This window comes from Dama dama, chromosome 5 (genome assembly GCF_033118175.1).
Source record: "Dama dama isolate Ldn47 chromosome 5, ASM3311817v1, whole genome shotgun sequence".
NCBI lineage: Eukaryota > Metazoa > Chordata > Mammalia > Artiodactyla > Cervidae > Dama > Dama dama.
In genome coordinates, this window is record NC_083685.1 from 11,534,018 (window position 1) to 11,553,698 (window position 19,681).

The 19,681-nt window shown below is 45.7% G+C and overlaps 1 protein-coding gene across 1 annotated transcript in view; it reads left to right on the plus strand.

The window, feature by feature from the left end:
• Positions 1–19,681, plus strand: part of RPH3A (rabphilin 3A) — a 95,068-nt gene that overhangs the window by 35,503 nt on the left and 39,884 nt on the right. Inside the window, exons 4-5 of the mRNA XM_061140838.1 lie at positions 3,498–3,509; positions 14,643–14,789. Of these exons, the coding sequence (XP_060996821.1) occupies positions 3,498–3,509; positions 14,643–14,789 (159 nt within the window). The remainder of the gene's footprint in view (positions 1–3,497; positions 3,510–14,642; positions 14,790–19,681) is intronic.

The following is a 19,681-nucleotide window of genomic DNA, read 5'->3' on the forward strand; positions in this document are numbered from 1 at the left end:
AAGATTTTCACTCAAAGGCCTTATTTTTTGAATGCTTGGTAATTTTAAAAATTTATTTATTTTTAATTGAAGGATAATTGCTTTACAATACTGGTTTGATTTCTGCCATACATCAGTATGGATTTGCCATAGGTGTACACATGTCCCCTCCATCTTGACCTTCCCTCCCACCTCCAGCCCTTTCCCACCTCTCTAGATTGTTACAGAGCCCAAGTTTGAGTTCTCTGAGTCATTCAGCACATTCCCATTGGCTGTCTCTTTTACATATGGTAGTGTATGTGCCTCCATGCTACTCTGTCCATTCTTCTTACCCTCCCTACCACCCTTGTCCATTAGTCTCTTCTCTACGTCTGTGTCTCCACTGCTGCCCTGCAAATAGGTTCATCAGTACCATCTTTCTAGATTCCATATGTATATGTTAATATATGATATTTGTTTTTCTCTTTCTGACTTACTTCACTCTGTATAATAGGCTCTAGGTTCATCCACCTCATTAGAACTGACTCAACTATGTTCTTTTTTATGGCCAAGTAGTATTCCATTGTGTGTATGTACCACAGCTTCTTTATCCTGAATGCTTGGTAATGTTTTATTGTGAGCTCAACCCGTGAGAATCCTGGGGATCTACCATGAGAATATTTTCTTCAGAGAGATTTGCATTTGCTTCTGCCAGGAAGTGTATGCTACTCACCAAGGATGTGATCTGAGCTTCCTTGGGGGTCCCAGATTCAGCATCTTTATCTAGTTAGGAGCTCAGAGTCAGTGTCTGGGACACAATGTTGGTGTTTACATTGGTTTCCTGCTCAGAGCTCCCAGTTCTGGATTCAGTTTGCTAGGTTTTCTTTTTCTATTTAAAAAAAAAAAAATTGCCTTATAAAGGTATAACTAATGTACCTCCAACAGTACACATCTAAAGTACAATTTGATCATTTTTACACTTATATGCATACTCATTCCCCTTTGCCCCTCCCTGTCACCACCCATCCCTAAGTAATTATGTAAATGGAATCATCTCTTTGAGGGAAGGTGTCTTCTTTCACTTGGCATAATTAAATCATGATCTATTAATATTGTTATTCATATCAATAGTTTATTCCTTTTATTGCTAAAAAAAGTAAAATTTCATTGTGTTTGTTTATCCATTCTTCTGTTGATGGACATTTGGGTTGTTTCTAGTTTTTTTGGCTAGTACAAGTAAAATTTATATAGACATGTACTTGTATTTCTCTTAAGGAAATACCTAGGAGGAAAATGTCTCAGTGGCTTAGTAGGTAAATGTTTAACTTCTAAAAAGACTTGCAAACTGTTTTCCAGATTGTTTGTACCACTTTAAATTTCCACCAGAAGTGTATGAGAATTCCGTCTTCTCCTTTCTCACCAGCACTTGCTACAATTTGTCTTTTCCATTTTAACATTCTATGTGTGCATAGTGGTATTTGTTTTGTGATTTTAATTTGCACTCCCCTTAATGAGTAATGATATTGAACATCTTTTTATGTAAGTTTGACATTCATATAACCTCTTTGTTAAAGTGTCTGTTTAAACACTTTGTCCATTTAAAAATCAGGTCTTTTATTTTCTTGTTATTAAGTTTTACATTTTTTTTTAATGTGCTGTAGATAAAAGTTGTTTGTTGGAGACACATTTTGCACATGTTTTTCTCAGTCTATGACTTGCATTTTCTTTTTCATAACCATCTTTTGAAGAGGAAACATTTTTTATTTCGATGAAGTCTATTTTGTCTTTTTGTTTCAAAGGTAGAGGGGTTTTGGAGAATTCCTTTACTTTCTAGCAATCCTAGAACTGTGTTAATAAGATTTGCCCTTAATTATCAAGGTCCTAATTATATATTGATGAGGGTCTTTCAGAATATTTAGTCCACTCATATTCTCTGAAGCAAAATCCCTGTCTGTTTACTATTTCCACCTAAAACCTCCTCTAGTTCCACGAGTTTAACAGTTTTGAAGACATTATTGAACTCTGTTGGTTTCCATTTTGAAAGGAAACTTCTAGTTTCCAAGCCCTTCCCATGAACGTTCTCTTGATACCAAACTCATTTGGCAAAGAATGTCTTATCAGCCAAAAACTGTCTCTCTATGAGATAAACAGTTGCCTGAAGGTGGATGGGGTGAAATATTTATTTTGTAAGAAATGTTGGTTAATTAAAACCCCATCCATCACAGTTTACTTTAGTCAATATGAAGCCAAACAATTTGCCTTACAATTAAATTAGAATTATTCAAGCAGTCTGGATGCTATTTCCTTAAAGTGCTCCCGGGCTCCTGTGAAACATCTTGGCTTTCCTAATGCATCTGGCTGGCTTGATTGCTACTGCATTTTCTTCAGATATTAAAATTATTTTCCAATAAATGTTAATGGGTGAAATTATAGTCATCACACATGCTATCTAGTCTGCGGCAGTGATGATGTGCTAATGCAGATGATTCTCTAATGTCTTTCTCCAGTAAATTAAGAAATCTAGTCTTAATTAACTGCTGGCTAGCCAGATACACTTACTGCCTTTGTGATTTTCAAATGCCTTCCTCTCTCAGTCTCCTTGAATCCAACGATGGTGTTTGGAAGACGATTATGATTGTGTTTAAAAGGAGAGAATATATTTCTTTCTTGCACGGGTGGACCAGGGATTCAGTTCTGTATGTTGGGGATACATGGGGAGAAATGCTGTCTCTGATAGTTGATTATTCGCTGTGGCTTTCAAGTCTGCAAGCCTGAGAGTGGCAGAGATCAGAGGTGGAAACCGAGGCACAAAGGGAAGATGTGACCTGTCTGTGGTAGCATGACTAGTAGTAAATGGAGAGGCTGGTCTTCTTTTTAGAATGGAAGAACTTGCTTCCCCAGAATGGGGCACTGTGAGTTCTGCTTGTTCAGGGCTCTTTGCCCTTTCTTAACGTGCTCCTGAGAACTTTCCTGGTAGATCAGTGGTAAAGAATCCGCCTGCCAATGCAGGAGATGCAGGTTTGATCCCTGAGTTGGGAAGATCCCCTGGAGAAGGAAATGGCAACCCAGTCCAGTATTCTTGTTGGGAAATCCCACGGACAGAGAAGCCTGGGGGGCTACAGTCCATGGGGTCACAAAGAGTTGGACACGACTTACCTACTAAACAATAACAATGTGCTCCTTAACTCTCAGTGTTTGAAACAACAGAAAACAAGAATGGTGGTGGCCTTGTTATCATTAAATGATTCCTCTTTAGTGCCAAAAAAAAAATATTATTCAAATACATAAATGATCAGATGGGTTAATTAATAAACTGAACTGATGGGTCCTGTTCCTCAAAGCTGTGGAACCCTACAGCAGCCATGTTTTAGATGTGCTAAAATAAGATAATAATGACTGATAAAAAATGAAAGTAGGTCATTGTAATTTAAACTGAACTCTGTGGTGGTTGCATCCAGTGCTGATATTGTTACGAGGTGTTTTTTCTCCCTAACTTTATTCATTTTTTTTCTTTCTCTCCCTTCTTTGCCTACCTTCAGTGATAAAGAACAGTGAGTATTTTGTGGTACTTTTATTTTTCTACAGACTAAATGTTATCTCTTTTCTGATGAAAGTGGCTTGCCCCTAAAAAGAGATGGTTCAAAAAGGAACTAGCATGTTTTACATAGCTAATAAAAAAAAAAATCCAAGTTGTTAAAAAAAAAAAAAAAAAGCACACCCTTCTTGAGAAAAAAATAAGAAATTTCAAGAAAAAAATTCTTGATAAAAGGATGGAAAACATTCCTTAGGGGAGCCCTCAATTTAATTTTTGTTAGCAGCTTGTGGGATTCAGCAAGTTTATTAACCACCTTCTGTTTCTTTTGCATTTTGCCTGGGAACACTGTTCTTAGATAAAGAAAATAATAACTCAAATGACTGTTGTCATTAATCAAAGATGATGAAGAACAGAACAGAGCTTGTGGGAAGTTATATGCTAAATACATGGTCTCTGTCACCTCATGGGAGGTCAGCCTGATTTCCCAATGAAATGCCTTTGACTCAGAGGTCCCATCTTTGCTCATAACTTTTGTTTTAAATTAGATTCATTTCCTAAATATGCATGACAGATTGGATGCTGGGTCCAATAAATGAACAGTTAGGCTGCAAAGCAGATGGAGTTTTGGTTGTGTGTACACATTGGGAGACTATGGAAGGTCATTTTTACTCTCCGCACGGTAGGGAAGTTATCACAGATCCACAAGCAGAGCACTGAGCCTGGCCTCAGAACACCCAGGTCTAAGTTCTGCTCTGGGACTCAGTGTCACTTCCTTGAACCCCGGCCTTCTCCTTTATAACATGGTTATGTTAATCCAGGTGGCTCAGTGGTAAAGAATCCACCTGCCAATGCAATCCCTGGGCTGGGAAGACCCTCTGGAGGAAGAAATGGCTACCACTCCAGTATTCTTGCCTGGAAAATCCCATGGACAGAGGAGCCTGGAGGGCTACAGACCATGGGGTTGCAAAGAGTCAGACATGACTTAGCAACTGAGCATGCACAAAGCTCCTAGCTATGTTAACCCTGCCCTTCCACCTTCACTGGGAGGCGGTGCCGTCAAATGAGATGCATGGGAAAGCTTCAGTTCAGTTCAGTCGCTCAGTCATGTCCGACTCTTTGCAACCCCATGAACCGCAGCATGCCAGGCCTCCCTGTCCATCACCAGCTCCTGGAGTCCACCCAAACCCATGTCCACACCCACAGTTCAGAAGCATCAATTCTTTGGTGCTCAGCTTCCTTTATAGTCCAACTCTCACATCCATACATGACCACTGGAAAAACCATAGCCTTGACTGGATGGACCTTTGTTGACAAAGTAATGTCTCTGCTTTTTAATATGCTGTCTAGGTTGGTCATAACTTCTGTAAAGCACCAAAGTCAGAGGAAGGTGTGGATTACAGCCTTACCTTACCCTTGTGTGTGTGTGTATATATGTACACTATTTACATACAAATATATATATACCTTGTATGTATACATTGTGTGTGTACATATATATATTATATATATATATATATGGTGTGTGTTCTACATTTTCTGTTGTTGGTTGATACTGGTCAGTATCTTTTTATGAATATTGTGAGTATATCATTCAGACATGCTAGCAGAGATGCTGAGATGTCTGATTATAAATACAAACATTGCAAGAGAGAAGTTCGTGACTTTAGAGGGTCCTAAGAACTTTAGGCTTCCTGAATGCTGAAAGTTGAAAGGTAGGATATATGTTCATGCTCCTTCCCTCCCTGCTTGATGCTTTCCATCCTCTCCTCCTCCCTCTCCCTCCCTTCCTTTTTCCCCTTCGTTAACAAATACCCAGTGCTTAGTATGTATCATGCACTGTGCTAAGCATCAGGAATACAAGGTTAGTCAAAGTCTGAGTGGATGTCTAGAAGGGTTTCAGTTCAGTTCAGTTCAGTCATCAGTAGTGTCCAACTCTCTGTGACCCCCATGGACTGCAGCATGCCAGGCTTCCCTGTCCATCACCAACTCCCAGAGCTTGCTCAAACTCATGTCCATCGAGTTGGTGATGCCATCCAACCATCTCATCCTCTGTCGTCCCCTTCTTCTCCCGCCTTCAATCTTTCCCAGCATCAGGGTCTTTTCCAGTGAGTCAGTTCTTTGCATCACGTGGCCAAAGTACTGGAGCTTCAGCTTCAGCATCAGTCCTTCCAATGAATATTCAGGACTGATTTCCTTTAGGATTGACTGGTTTGATCTCCTTGCAGTCCAAGGGACTCTCAAGAGTCTTCTCCAACACCACAGTTCAAAAGCATCAGTTCTTCAGCGCTCAGCTTCCTTTATGGTCCAACTCTCACATCCATACATGACTACTGGAAAAACCATAGCTTTGACTATATGGACCTTTGTCGGCAATGTCTCTGATTTTTAACATGCTGTTTAGGGTTATCATGGCTTTTCTTCCAAGGAGCAAGCATCTTTCAATTTCATGGCTATAGTCATCATTTGCAGTGATTTTGGAGCCCAAGAAAATAAGGTCTGTCATCGTTTCCATTGTTTCCCCATCTATTTGCCATGAAATGATGGGACCAGAGGCCATAATCTTAGTTTTTGAATGTTGAGTCTTAAGTCAGCTTTTTCACTCTCCTCTTTCGCCTTCATGAAGAGGCTCTTTAGTTCCTCTTCGCTTTCTGCCATAAGGGTGGTGTCATCTGCATATCTGAGGTTATTGATATTTCTCCCTGCAGTTTTGATTCCAGCCTGTGCTTCATCCAGCCCAGCATTTTGCATGAGGTACTCTGCATATAAGTTAAAATAAGCAGGGTGACAATATACAGGCTTGACATACTCCTTTCCCCATTTTGAACCAGTCCATTGTTCCATGTCTGGTTCTAACTGCTTCTTGATCTGCATACAGATTTCTCAGGAGGCAGGTCAGGTGGTCTGGTATTCCCATCTCTTGAAGAATTTTCCACAGTTTGTTGTGATCCACACAGTCAAAGGCTTTAGTGCAGTCAGTGAAACAGAAGTAGATATTTTTCTGGAATTCTCTTGCTTTTTCTATGATCCAGCAGAAGTTGGCAAATTGATCTCTGGTTCCTCTGCCTTTTCTAAATCCAGTTTGAACATCTGGAAGTTCCCAGTTTACATACTGTTGAAGACTGACTTGGAGAAGTTTGAGCATTCCTTTGCTAGTGTGTGAGATGAGTTCAATTGTGCGGTAGTTTGAACAGACTTTGGCATTGCCTTTCTTAGGGATTGGAATGAAAACTGACCTTCTCCAGTCCTGTGGCCACTGCTGAGTTTTCCAGATTTGCTGGCATGTTGAGTGCAGCACTTTCACAGCATCATCTTTTAGGATTTGAAATAGCTCAACTGGAATTCCATCACCTCCTCTAGCTTTGTTCGTAGTGATGCATCCTAAGGCCCGCTTGACTTCACCTCCAGGATGTCTGGCTCTAGGTGAGTGATCACACCATCGTGGTTATCTAGGTTATTACGGTCTTTTTTGTATAGTTCTTCTGTGTATCCTTGCCTCCTCTTCTTAATATCTTCTGCTTCTGTTAGGTCCAAACCCAAGAAGGGTTTACAAACAAATAAGTAGTCAGTCACCAACAAATACACTTTATTGTGCAAGGAGCTATAGTAGCAGAATCACGGCGTCCTGTGGGAGTACAATGATGGGGAAGTTTCTTGGAAGAAGTATTGTGTAAGCTGAGATTGTGTAAAGGAATTAAAAGATAGAGAAGAGACAGTGGAATTTCAGGTAAGGGAACAGCGTACACAAAGTCTAGATAGGAGAGAGAGCATGGGATTTTAGGAAAGCTGAATGGAACTTAGTCTGGTTTAAAAGACTGCCAGGATCTCGAGATCCCCTTAGCTTTCTGAAGGGAGTTAGGAAACCACAGCATCCTTTTGGCACCCCCTTGAGTCTGGTAGGGGTAAATTTCATCCAAAAGAGCCTTTATACCAGCAGGACTTGTATAAAATGTTCTGTGCTGTGGATGTCCCTCCTTCCACACCCTCCCCTTCAGGATTCATTAAAATCTCATTCTCTGAGCTGTAAAGAGACTTCCTGCTGACACCTGCTTCTGTCGGCATCCTGGGGGAAGGGAGGGGATAAGAAGAAAGAAAAGAAAAAGGATTAATTTTCTGCACACCACCACTGTTTAATGCTTCAGAGCCTTCATGCCCTGACAGCATTTCCATCATCCCACTCCTTTGGGGAGTTATAATATATTAATAGAGACATCTGGTGGGTATTTATTATGTGACTATTGTGTGCATGAAACGAAGAATCAAGGTAGGAGGCAGGAAGAAGCTGGGAGTCTGCGCTTTGCAGTGTTTGGGGGATTGGGGAACATCTGTGAGGGGCTTCCACCTGGAGTCAGGACTAGTTACCTTTTGTATTAGAGGCCACTGGTTCTGGTTTGTTGGGGAGGGTTCCTTTCAACAGTCTCTAGATGCACCTGAGCAGGTACATTCAGGTCACAGATGAAGCACACCCAGAATGCTGGTTTCTCGAGCCTCTGACCATATCCTTCCCACACAGCTCTTTTGGCAATTCCCTTCCCTCTTTTGAGGGTTGGGCATCTGGAAAATGAGCAGGTCAACTGCAGTGATCTTTAGACTTTTATTAGCAGCAAAATTCTTTCTGTGAATACAGTTTTATTCAGAAGCTAAATATATAAGACAGATAAAGAGTGGAGCTGGATAAAGATCTTTAGTGGCTGAAAGCATTAAACGTATCCCGGTGCAACTGTAAATTAAAATGATACCAAACTATAAAGTAAATGTAGCGAGTTTAGCAAGCTTCACTTTGTTGTTGTTGCCATAGTGGATAGTGTATCAGTTATCTTTTGCTGTGTAACAAATCTGATGCTCTGTAACAACCTAGAGGGGTGGGATGGAGTTGGAGGTGGGAAGAAGATTCCAGAGAGAAGAAACATACATAGACCTATGGCTAATTCATGTTGATATACGGCAGAAACCAACACAATGTTGTAAAGCAATTATCCTCCAATTAAAAATAAATAATTATTAAAAAAAAAAAAAAAACTCAGTGGCATAGAACAATGATGATTTATTTTCTGGAATCTGGGCCTGGCTGGTGGTTCTGCTGATCTTGGCTGGGCTCTCTTGTGCATCAAACTGTCAGCTGATCTAAGACGCTGTGGCTGGAATGACTCAGCTCTGCGTACCTCTCCTCCTGTCCTGAGCTTTTTGTTTCAGTGACGAAAGTAAATAGAAACATACAAGGCTTTTTCAGGCTTAGCCCCAGGATGGCCCATCTCTCGCCTGTGTTTTATTGGCCAAACAAAGTAAGCCACAATTCCATGCGGGATTCAACGGTTGAGAAATAGACTCTGCCCTTTGGGTGAAAGCAATTTTAAATCCACATGGCAAAGGGCATGGATCCTTAGAAGGGTGAAGTATTGAGGTCACCAGTGCAATAAAATAGATCTCATGGTTTTATTAAATATTAAATTCTTAAAAATTATTTTTGCTCACTCTCTTTTTAATTAGTAGCCTTGCTTTGTTAGTGGGAATCCAGCATTGCCATCTGGGCTGAAGTGAGGATGAAGGGCTTGGTTCCCTGTCCACTCTGTTCCTCCATGGCCCACTCACCTGCAACCCTTTGAGATCCCTTCAGGGAACTATACAAACAGCTTAGACAATTTGGAGGAATAAGAGGCAGGTACCCTTCATAATTCTCCAGGAAGCCTTGTCCTAAGTATGTGAATAAGAGTGGAGATGGGTCTGCCCTCTTTGCCCTGACCTGCCTCAGCCACTAAGCCAGGGGTGTTTCCTCATGAACCCACTGAGGGTCAGGGGTAGCCTCTGAGGGACTAAGTGGGTAAGACTTCTCACTCCCAATGCAGGGGGCCCAGGTCTGATCCCTGGTCAGGGAACTAGATCTCACGTGCCACGACAGAGTTCGCAACTAAAGATTCCACATGCTGCGGTGAAGATAGAGGATCAAGGGTCCTGGGTGATGCAGCTAAGACCTGGCACAGCTAAAGAAATAAATGATTTTTTTTTTTTTTTTTTTTTTAAGAGGAGTACCCTCTGAGAGTCCTGGCAGGAAACAGACATGAAATCCTTCTCACTTAACAGATCTGAAACGGACATTCAGACTGGTACCGGGCCCTAATGCACACTGCTAATAAGCAACAGACCCAGGATTTGGATCTTAAACCCCACTAGGTCAAGGAGAACTCAAGCTGGTGTGCAGCAGGCCCTCTAGGCATTTACTGGATTGGATACAATGCTTGTCCAAGGAGGCAACACTTTGGTCTCCACTTTTGGCTTCCCTTGTGGCTCAGATGGTAAAGAATCTGCCTGCAGTGTGGGAGACCTGGGTTCGATCCCTGGGTCAGGACAATCCCCTGGAAAAGGGAATGGCTGCCCACTCCAGTATTCTGGCCTGGAGAATTCCATAGACAGAGGAGCCTGGCAGGCTATAGTCCATGGGGTTGCAAAGGGTCAGACACGACTGAGTGACTCACTTTTGGTCTGTAATGAGATCCCAACACTGGACTTTGGTCTTAAGGACGTGGAGCCTGAATCCTTGGCAAGGGTGCCACCCTCTTGTCACTAGAGTATTCTCAAGGCCCCCATGTTCACAATGCTCCCCAGCCCACAGGAGGCCCAGATGTGGCCATTCTCTCCCTTCAGAGCAAAGGCTTTGGTTTGAAAAACCAGTTTGTTTCCCTCTGTTTGCTTTTGAAATTAAAACATGAAAATCCACAGGAGGCTTGCGAATCCCCACTGGGACCAATTGGTGACATTTTCAAACACTAGATGAGTTGTTTGTCAACTTCGTGTTTTGGAGCAGAGGACGGGGAGTGGGTAAGGTCTGGAGAGATGCTGGGAGCTCCAGCAGGCCTTCTGCTCATCTGCAGATGGAGGCAATTATCCTAGGTGGGCCTCTTGGGGACCCCTATTCCTGCTTGTATTTCTGGACTTGTGCGTTTCCTGTGCATGCTAATCCCAGAGAGTTGCGTGGTGGGGTTAGAGGCTTTGACTTCAGGTCTGACCATACCCCTGACCAGACTGTGAGCTGTAGGAATGTGTCCATGAAAGGGTCTCTACTGGGTATATAACCCAGCATCTCATGTGTGCTCTGTCTGGGTCTCTGAGCTGCTTTTTAAAGGCAGGAGATACATGGAGACTTCCTGTTGGCTCAGACAGTAAAGAATCTGCCTGCAATGCAGAAGACCCAGGTTGGATCCCTGGTTCAGGAAGATGCCCTGGAGAAGGGAATGGGAACCCACTCCAGTATTCTTGCCTGGAGAATTCCGTGAACAGAGGAGACTTGAGGGCTACAGTCCATGGGGTCACAAAGAGTCAGACACGACTGAGCAACTAACAGTTTCACTTCACTTTTAATATGTGGAGGGGGATTAGAAGAGGATGAGAAGGAGAAGTGGGGATGAAGGAGGAAGAAGAGGGGTAGTTGAGGCATCCATTTCCGTGGAAAACCAGAGGGACCTGGGGAGGTGGCTGGATGAGGTTGTAACTAGGGCTCTTTGGGAAGGATGGGTGGTCTTCCTCATACAGGAGTCCAGTGTATGCTTTGCAATTAATGGGGGGAAACATCAGGCTGAGGCATATTAGCATACCTTGAGGAAGATCTTTTCAACAGAACGGCATAGACTTCTTATGAGAGAGTGAGGTCTTCATCGCAGGGAGCATTCAAGCAAGGCTGGAAGGACCCCATAGGGAGGCTGTGTAAGACAGGCTTTCAGGTGATCCCCCATGGCCCTCCCCTCCTGGTGTTCATGTCTCTATGTAACCTCCTTGCCTTGAGGGTGGGCAGGATCAGGGTTGTGTTTCTAACCTATGGAATACTGCAAATGGGATGGGACCTCAGCCCTGTGATTACATCATATTATGTAAGACTCTGTCTCACTTGACTGGAGCGGCAGAGTCACCTTGCATACCTGATGAAGGAAGTGGCCCATGGGGTGAAGCTGAAGTCCGCTTGGTTAGGAATTGCAGCCTGCCTCCAGGACGTGGAGGTGACCTCTTGCCAACAGCCAACAAGAAGTCGGAGGCTTAGGTCACACAGCTGCTGGGAAATGAGTTAGATTTACCTGGAAGCTTGTTCTTCCGCCTAGAAAACCTCCAGATACAATCTGAGCCATCTGGAGCCATCTGGAATCTGACCCATCTGACATCTGATTGCAGCCTTGTAAGATGCTGCGCAGAGGACCCAAAGCCATGCCTGGACTCCCAACATGGAAACTGTGACATAATAAATGTGTGTTGTGTAAAGCCCCTAAGTTTGTAATAACTTGTTATGCAGCAATCGAAAATGAACATAGGCGTTGTAGATGGGGCTTTGTTCCACCCCGTCTATATCCACTGCTAGGTTGATTTTTCCAATTATCTAATGGTGCTGAAGCTGAAGCTCCGGTACTTTGGCCACCTGATGTGAAGAGTCGACTCATTGGAAAAGACCCTGATGCTGGGAAAGATTGAAGGCAGGAGGAGAAGGGGACGACAGAGCATGAGATGGTTGGATGGCATCACTGACTCAATGGACATGGGTTTGAGCAAACTCAAGGAGATGAGAAGGACAGGGAAGCCTGGCATACTGAAGTTCATGGGGTCACAAAGAGACACAACTTAGCAACTGAACAACAACAATGCTACAGAACAAGTCACATCAAGCACAGTGGCTTCAACAGCAGTAGCTGCTTATTACGTCTTGCAGATGTTGTTGGTAGATACTTGAGAGTGGCTTGGCTAGGTGGTCCTGGCAGAACTGCAGTCATACGTCAGCTGGGGCTGAGGCCATCTGAAGGTTTGACAAGGGCTAGAGGGTCGCTGGCAAGTTGGCGTTGGCTGGTGGGTGGTGGGGAGGGGGGCGAGGGCTCAATTCCTCTCCACAGGGGTGTTTGAGTGTCCTCATGACATGGCATTTGACTTCCCCTAGACTGAATGACCCAAGAGACCAAGGCAGAAGTTGCAATGTCTTTCGTGACCTAGCCTTGGAAGTCACCCACGGTCACACCCATTGTATTTAGCTGGTCACACAGCACCAGCTGGGATTCAATGTGAAAGAAGACAACACAGGGAGAGTGAATACCAGGAGGCAGATATCCCAGGGAACCTTCTGGTAGACTGGCTGCCATATTGATCTTTCTTCCTCTGAGTATGTTTAGCATTTGTTCATCCCCAGAGGCCCCTGATCCAAAGCAAGGCATGTTTCCATCCATGTTTCCCCCGGCCACTCCCTCTTCTTTCTCACAAGACACCCGCTTCCAGTTGCTTTCAAATTCATCCTTCTCTGCTCTTCTGAACAAACCAGCTAAGGTGGGAGGATGTGAGAGGAGGTGGGGAGGGAGGAGGGGGGGAGACAGGGCTTTTCATTTTCAACTTTAAGTGTGAAAAGGCAATTTCATGCCTGCTGACGTGATTAGAGCAGTGGAAGTAATAGAGGCTGGCAGCTAATGGGGTGCTGGCTCCATGGGATTTGTAATTACTGATTTTTTTTTTCCCCCAACAGGGACAAGAATTTCTAGTGGTGTTGAGCCCTGCATTCCACTTGAGCGATGCCCCTCAGCGCCTGGGGGGTGGAGGATATTATTAGTGGAGAGAATGCTTATTTGCCATAGACCGTAGCATTAGCTCTCTACCCAGCTCTGATCCTCTGCACCGTCCCTGGGGCTACACGGACAGGCGTTCAATTCACCTCATATTGGGGAGGTTAAGTCTGCAGGCTGCCCGGGTCTGAATTCCACCTCTGCCACTTCCCAGCCGTGAGACCTCGGGCAAGTTGTCTAATTTCTCCATACCCGGGTCTCCTCACCAGAAAATAGACAATAACCACCCCTGCCTTGTAGAAATGTTGTGAGGATTAAATGAAGTAATGTGGGCCTCCAGGAGGCGCTATGTCAGTATTCGCTGCTGCTAAGTCGCTTCAGTTGTGTCCGACTCTTTGCCACCCCATGGACTGTAGCCTGCCAGGCTCCTCTGTCCATGGGATTCTCCAGGCAAGAATAATTGAGTGGGTTGCCATGCCCTCCTCCAGGGGATCTTCCTGACCCAGGAAACAAACCCACATCTCCTACATTTCCTGCATGGGCAGGCAGGTTCTTTACCACTAGCGCCACCTGGGGAGTCCATGTCAGTGTTTGCTTTTTTATTGAAACAAAAAAGTCAAGAAGAGCACAGGATGGAAATTAAAATGCTACAGGAGCTTTGGAGGCAGGAAATCTAGATGTTTGTGTGAAATGGAGAGATTTTTATACAACTAGTTGGCAACTAGTTTAAATTTGAAAAAAAAAATTCTGTGGCCCACACTAAACATATTTGTGCCAGGTTGGGGTCAACCTGGGATCCACGGCTTCAGACCACTCTCCCAGAATCTTTCCCACTCCAACTGTAGAAGTCTACTGTTTGGACTCTTTTCCTGAGAACACCATTATCCTCCAGGTTTCCATGAAAAGTGAAAGTCGCTCAGTTGTGTCTGACTCTTTGCAACCCCATGGACTGTAGCCCGCCAGGCTTCTCTGTCCGTGGAATTCTTCAGGCCAGAATACTGAAGTGGGTAGCTGTTCCCTTCTCCAGGGGATCTTCCCAACCCAGGGACAGAAGCCAGGTCTCCCACATTACAGGCAGATTCTTTACTGTCTGAGCCACAGGGGAAGCCCAGGTTTCCATGAACTTCCTGCAAGTCAAGTCAAGAGTATCTGCCACATGCTGAGCACTTGAGAAAAATACACTCAGCAGAACCCTATGAAGGATGTATATGTTCCCCACTGTGTGTGTGTGTGTGCGCGCGTGCGCACGCGTGCGTGCTTGCTCAGTCACTCAGTCACGTCTTACTCTTTGCAACCCCATGGACTGCAGCCCACTGGTCTCCTCTGTCCATAGGATTTTCCTGGCAAGAATACTGGAGTGGGTTGCTATGTCCTCCTCCGGAGGAACATTCCTGACCCAGGAATTGAACCCCTATCTCCTGCGTCTCCTGCATTGGCAGGTGGATTCTTTACCACTGTGCCACCTGCAAAGCCCCCATGTGCCCCATTGTAGAGATAAGCAAACTGAGGCTCTGAGAGGTTGGGATTCTTTTGCTTGAAGGGATTTGAACTGAGGTTTACCAGACTCCACAGGCTAGAGCCTAATCACAGTGGCCTACTTTCTCTCCAGCCTCACGCCTTCCCAAATTACCTTTCAGGCTCCAGACAGGATGGTCTGTCCACCCTAGTGGTCAGCCGGACAGACAGAGGAAACAGGAAGAGCTGACAGATGAGGAGAAGGAAATCATCAACAGGGTGATCGCTCGTGCTGAGAAGATGGAAGAGATGGAGCAGGAGCGAATAGGGTGAGCCCGGCGCTTCCCTCCATTCTGAGAGCCGTCAAGGGCGGGGTGCTGGGGGAGGGGACGGGGCAGGGCTGCTTTTGGGGTTTGAGCCACCTACTCGGGCAGAACCGGGGTCCTCGGTGCAGGAGGTGAGAGGGCTGGGAGAGGAGAAAAGAGGACAGAGAGAGTGGTCTGGGGGCTGGCCGGGGTGGGGGGGGCGTCTGGGCTGGGGGTGCACTAAAGACGGAGAGGGGGTGCCTTCTCAGAGGCAGACGGGAGGTTGTCTCTGGAGGCTGGAGGTGTGTGTATGAGCACAGGTGTCTCACCATTTCGGCTGCACAGAAATGTGTTCTAGTGACGTAGGCCATGCAGGTTCCAGAAAGTACAGCTGAGGGCGAGGTAAGGGGGAGCAAGTCTACTTCAAAGACACAGTACGGGAAAGAGAGCGCACGCCTGAAATGAACTATATGAGAGAACAGGAGAAATCCTTCCTAAAGGGGAGCCAGCATGAGTGAGGCTGCAGAGGTTAAGCTGGTGGGTCTGGATGCCAAGAACTCAGGGTTCCATCCCCATTCCCTGCTTACCAGCTGCAGCTCCCATGCACGTTGCTTCACCCCTGAGGCTCAGTTTACTGTCTTTAGAACGGGGGAATAAAAGTCATCGTCCCACAGGACAGTCATAAGGAGTGAAGTGATGCTTGTATCGTTCCTGGCTGAGGCCTGGGCATTCAATTCAGTTCAGTCGCTCAATCATGTCTGACTCTTTGTAACCCCATGGACTGCAGCACACCAGGCCTCCCTGTCCATCACCAACTCCCAGAGCTTACTCAAACTCATGTCCATCGCGTCGGTGATGCCATTCCATCTCATGCTCTGCCATCCCCTTCTCTTCCCACCTTCAGTCTTTCCCAGCATCGGGATCTTTTCCAATGAGTTGGTTCTTCGCATCAGGTGGCCTGGGCATACTTTGCATTTAATGAATGGTAGGAGGGAGGGGGAAAGTGGGGTTTGGAGGGCAGAGGTAACAAAAACACATAAGGGATGCAAGAAGGATGTGTGGCGTGTGTGTGTCAGGGAGTGACATCGTCAGTGAGCCAGGGCAGTATTAGAGAGAGAGGGAGGGGTAGCGGGTGGGCTTGGGAGGGGTGGATGGGGAAGTGAGAGGGGAGGCATGCCTGGGAGAAGAGAAGAGTGAGTGTGTGTGTTGCGGGGTGGGGGGTGAGGTTCATGGCATGGGTAGAAGTTTTCACTGCCAGGACTCAGGGAGGCCACCAAGCGGTCCTCCAAGACTAAACCTCAGATGGGAAATGGGAGGGGTCACTGAGATGTCACCTCCTTCCCAGACCTTTCTTCCCTGGGGCAGAGTGGGGAGCAGCCTTTGCTGACTGCTTACAACTGGTTGGGCACTGGGGTGTCCTTTCATCTCCCTGTCCATCCACTCAGCAGGGAGTTAACAAGATTCCTGGGTGGATAATGATGTTCTGAACACATAGGAAGTGGGCACCTTTGATTTGAGCCTCTGCAGATCATTTTATTCCGGGTAGGCTGGGGCGATCAGAGGTGATGTTGACAAGTGACAGATAACCTGGCAAAGGTGGAGTCAGCTTGTGTTCAGCCCTCCATCAGCTTCCTGAGTAGGTTGCTAAAGGGGAAAGGTCTTGAGGGGTTTGCTTACAGGGTTGAGTTTTTATTTTGCTTTTAAAAAGATATATCAGGAGTGAGGAGTTGTTCAGGCTGGAGGTCTTGTGAGTGTGTGGGTGTGAGCTTGAGTGTGTGTTCACTTCAAGCAACAAGGGGCCTCAGCCTTGCAGAAAGGATATCCTTGCAGAAGGATATGGATGTTAAATTCTTGCTTGGAGGCAAGAACTTCCAACCTTTTTCCTACATAGCACTTTCCCACCAGCTAACACACTTTGTATTTTACATTGAGTTTGACTGTTGCGTGTCTCTCCCTATCAGATGATGAGATTCCTGAGTGTAGACATTGTTGCCTGTTTTGTTCACCATGGAATCCCCGGACCTAGTACATAGTAGGTGTGCAGTAAAGTATTTGTTGAGTGAGTTTGTGAACACGGTAGACAGTGCTCCTCCCACCCACCCAAGCCAGTTTCTGCCTGCATCTCCTGTGGCCATGAGGCTGGAGAGCTTGGAATTTTGTAGTCCGGGGTCCAAATTTCCAAAGACACTACAACTGGCTAATTTAGATTTATATCAGAATCTATCCCTGTTAACTGGGCTGCCTTCGGGTGTAAATTAAGGGGATCTCTGTGAACTAAGTGGAGTCTAGTTTGAACATTCAAGAACAGGGTAGGTGGGCTCCCTGCCTCGCCCCCCCGTGTCCTGCTACATTGCATGATCTGGTGACGTGGTGGGAGAGCACAGCAGTTAACCCCTGAGGCCCCAGAGTCAGAGAGGCCTGGGTTCAAATTCCAGCGCTGTTTCTTAGCCCCTGTGTGGCCTTAGGCAAGCCACCTGAGCTCCTCCTTCCTCAGTTTCCTCATCTGCAGAATGGGGGAGCTCTGCAGATCATTTTATTCCTGGATGGAAAATGATGTTATGAACACACAGGAAGCAGGTGCCTTTGATTTGAGCCTCTGCAGACCCTCATGCTGGGAAAGATTGAAGGCAGGAGGAGAAGCAGGTGACAGAGGATGAGATGGTTGGATGGCATCATCGATGGACATGAGTTTGGGCAAACTCCAGGACATAGTGAAGGACAGGGAAGTTTGGTGTGCTGCATTCCAGGGGGTCACAAAGAGTCAGACACGACTTAGCAACTGAAGGACAACAAGAACCGGGATAACTTAGCACACACTTCTCTGGGAATGTTTAATTCACATGCAAAATATTACCATGGTGCCTGGCACAGAGCACATGCTCAGTTAATGGTGATGATCGTTTAACAACGCATTTGCTGAGGAAATGCGTTTCTTTACACCGACCAAAGCCTCTGTTCTAGAATTATGCCTGAGACTGTGGTTTGGCAAGCCCCTGGCTTCCCCTGAAGGAGATCTGAGAGCCTTTCAGTGAAGCCAGGGCCAAGCCCATGGTGACAGAGTTTCCCCTTTCTGAGACACTACATTTTCTCATCCTGCCAGGAGGGAGGACAGTCCTGGAGGATTCTGGCTGCCGCTGTTTCCCCACGCCCTTCCAGCTGCCAGCCCTTGCTGGTAGCATGGCCAGAGGCAAACCCATGCTATTTGTGTCTTATGAACTCGAACCTGCCCTCATTCCTGTTCAACCTACACTTCCCTGGGAGAGGATCAGAGTGGAGTCAGGTGAAAGGAGAGCGACACATCAGACACAGAGTGAAGCTGAAAATGGGGTGCCATTGGGGCTCCCCCTCCAGAACCTGAGGCTCAGTTAATGAGCCTTGGGGTCTTCAGTTCCCCACCCATCCAGTAAGGCAGACCAGCCTGAGTCTCAGGATCCTTCCTGATCCAATTGTACAGTGTTTGGGGGTGACTGGTGGAGGACCCTGTACCGTGCTATTGGCTGCCCCTCTCAGCAAGTGAGCTGTTTCTATTAAACCTGTGGATATAACTGTGTCCCCTTCTGGCCCAGACACCAGCTCTGTGATGCTGAACTTCCTTTTCTGTTACCTAACAGTCATCTGGGAGACATGCAAAGTCATTGTTTATATAATAAGCAATCATTATAGTGGGTACCATTTATAGACTGAATATTTCCTGTGTGCCAAACACTGAATCTAAAAACTTCATATAGATTTAACTCATTAACTGCTCCTCTCAGCCTGATCAAGTAGGTTCTATTATTATCCCCATTTTGCAGCTGAGGAAACTGAGGCTTAGAAAGTCTAGGTCACTTGTCCAAGGTCACACAGAGCTAAGAGACATGTCCCTCTCTGGCTGACTCTTCAGAATTACGCTCCTAACTATTAGGTGTATTTCCTGAAGGCCTGACCTTGAATTGTTAGACTCTGCAGAATATGGGAACATTTAAAGCTTAGGTTTGGAGGGGACATTGGAGAAGTAAATGGCAACCCACTCCAGTACTCGTGCCTGGAAAATTCCATGGACGGAGGAGCCTGGTAGGCTACAGTCCATGGGGTCAAAAAGAGTTGGACATGACTGACTGACTTCACTCACTTTTGGGGGAGCTAGAAGCTAGAATCCCTTCTATACTGGCCCAGTGATTCCTTCCCAGTGATCTTACTAACCTGTTCCTACCTCCAGAACTGTCAGAACTTATCTCCATGGTCCTAAGGCTGTGGGGAATTCCAAGTAAGAATCAGCCTCAGGTGTCCCAGGAGGTGCTGCCTCCCTGGGGCAGTTTAGCTAGAGTTAGATGCCCCAGGGAGTCCTAGGTGATGCAGCTGACTAAAGCTGGTTCTCGCCTTGGAGCCTCTTTGCTTTTGACCAAGAGGGTGTCTAAACCTTCACTCACTACTCAGCCCGCAATCAAGCTCTGCTCTCTTCAGCATCCCTGGAGGGAAGGATGACAGCCAGAAGGGAAACTCATTAAAGAGCCTCATTTTGCCCCACATTCCTTATTCAAGGCTAAGTGGGATCTCAGAATTTATTTTTCATGCCCTGACTGCTGTAAACTTTCTATACTAGTTAGGACATTTGGCTTGCAAAAAAGGAAATTAATTCCAGCTAGACTGTTTCAGTTATCTGTGACTGCATCACACACCATCCGACACTTACTGACTGCCAACAACCACAATTTACAATTTTTAATGATTCTGTGAGTTAAGAATTTAGGCAGGACTCTGACGGACTGATTTTCTGCTCTGTGTAACATGGGCAAGGGGTCACTCACTCAGCTGCATTCAGTGAGTGACTGGGTTGGACTGGAAGGGCCAGGAAAGCTCCAATCCTTTCACACAGTGTGCTCTGCATGGCCCCTCTTTCCAAGAAATCTTTCCTTATTCAGTCATCTGACCTGAGT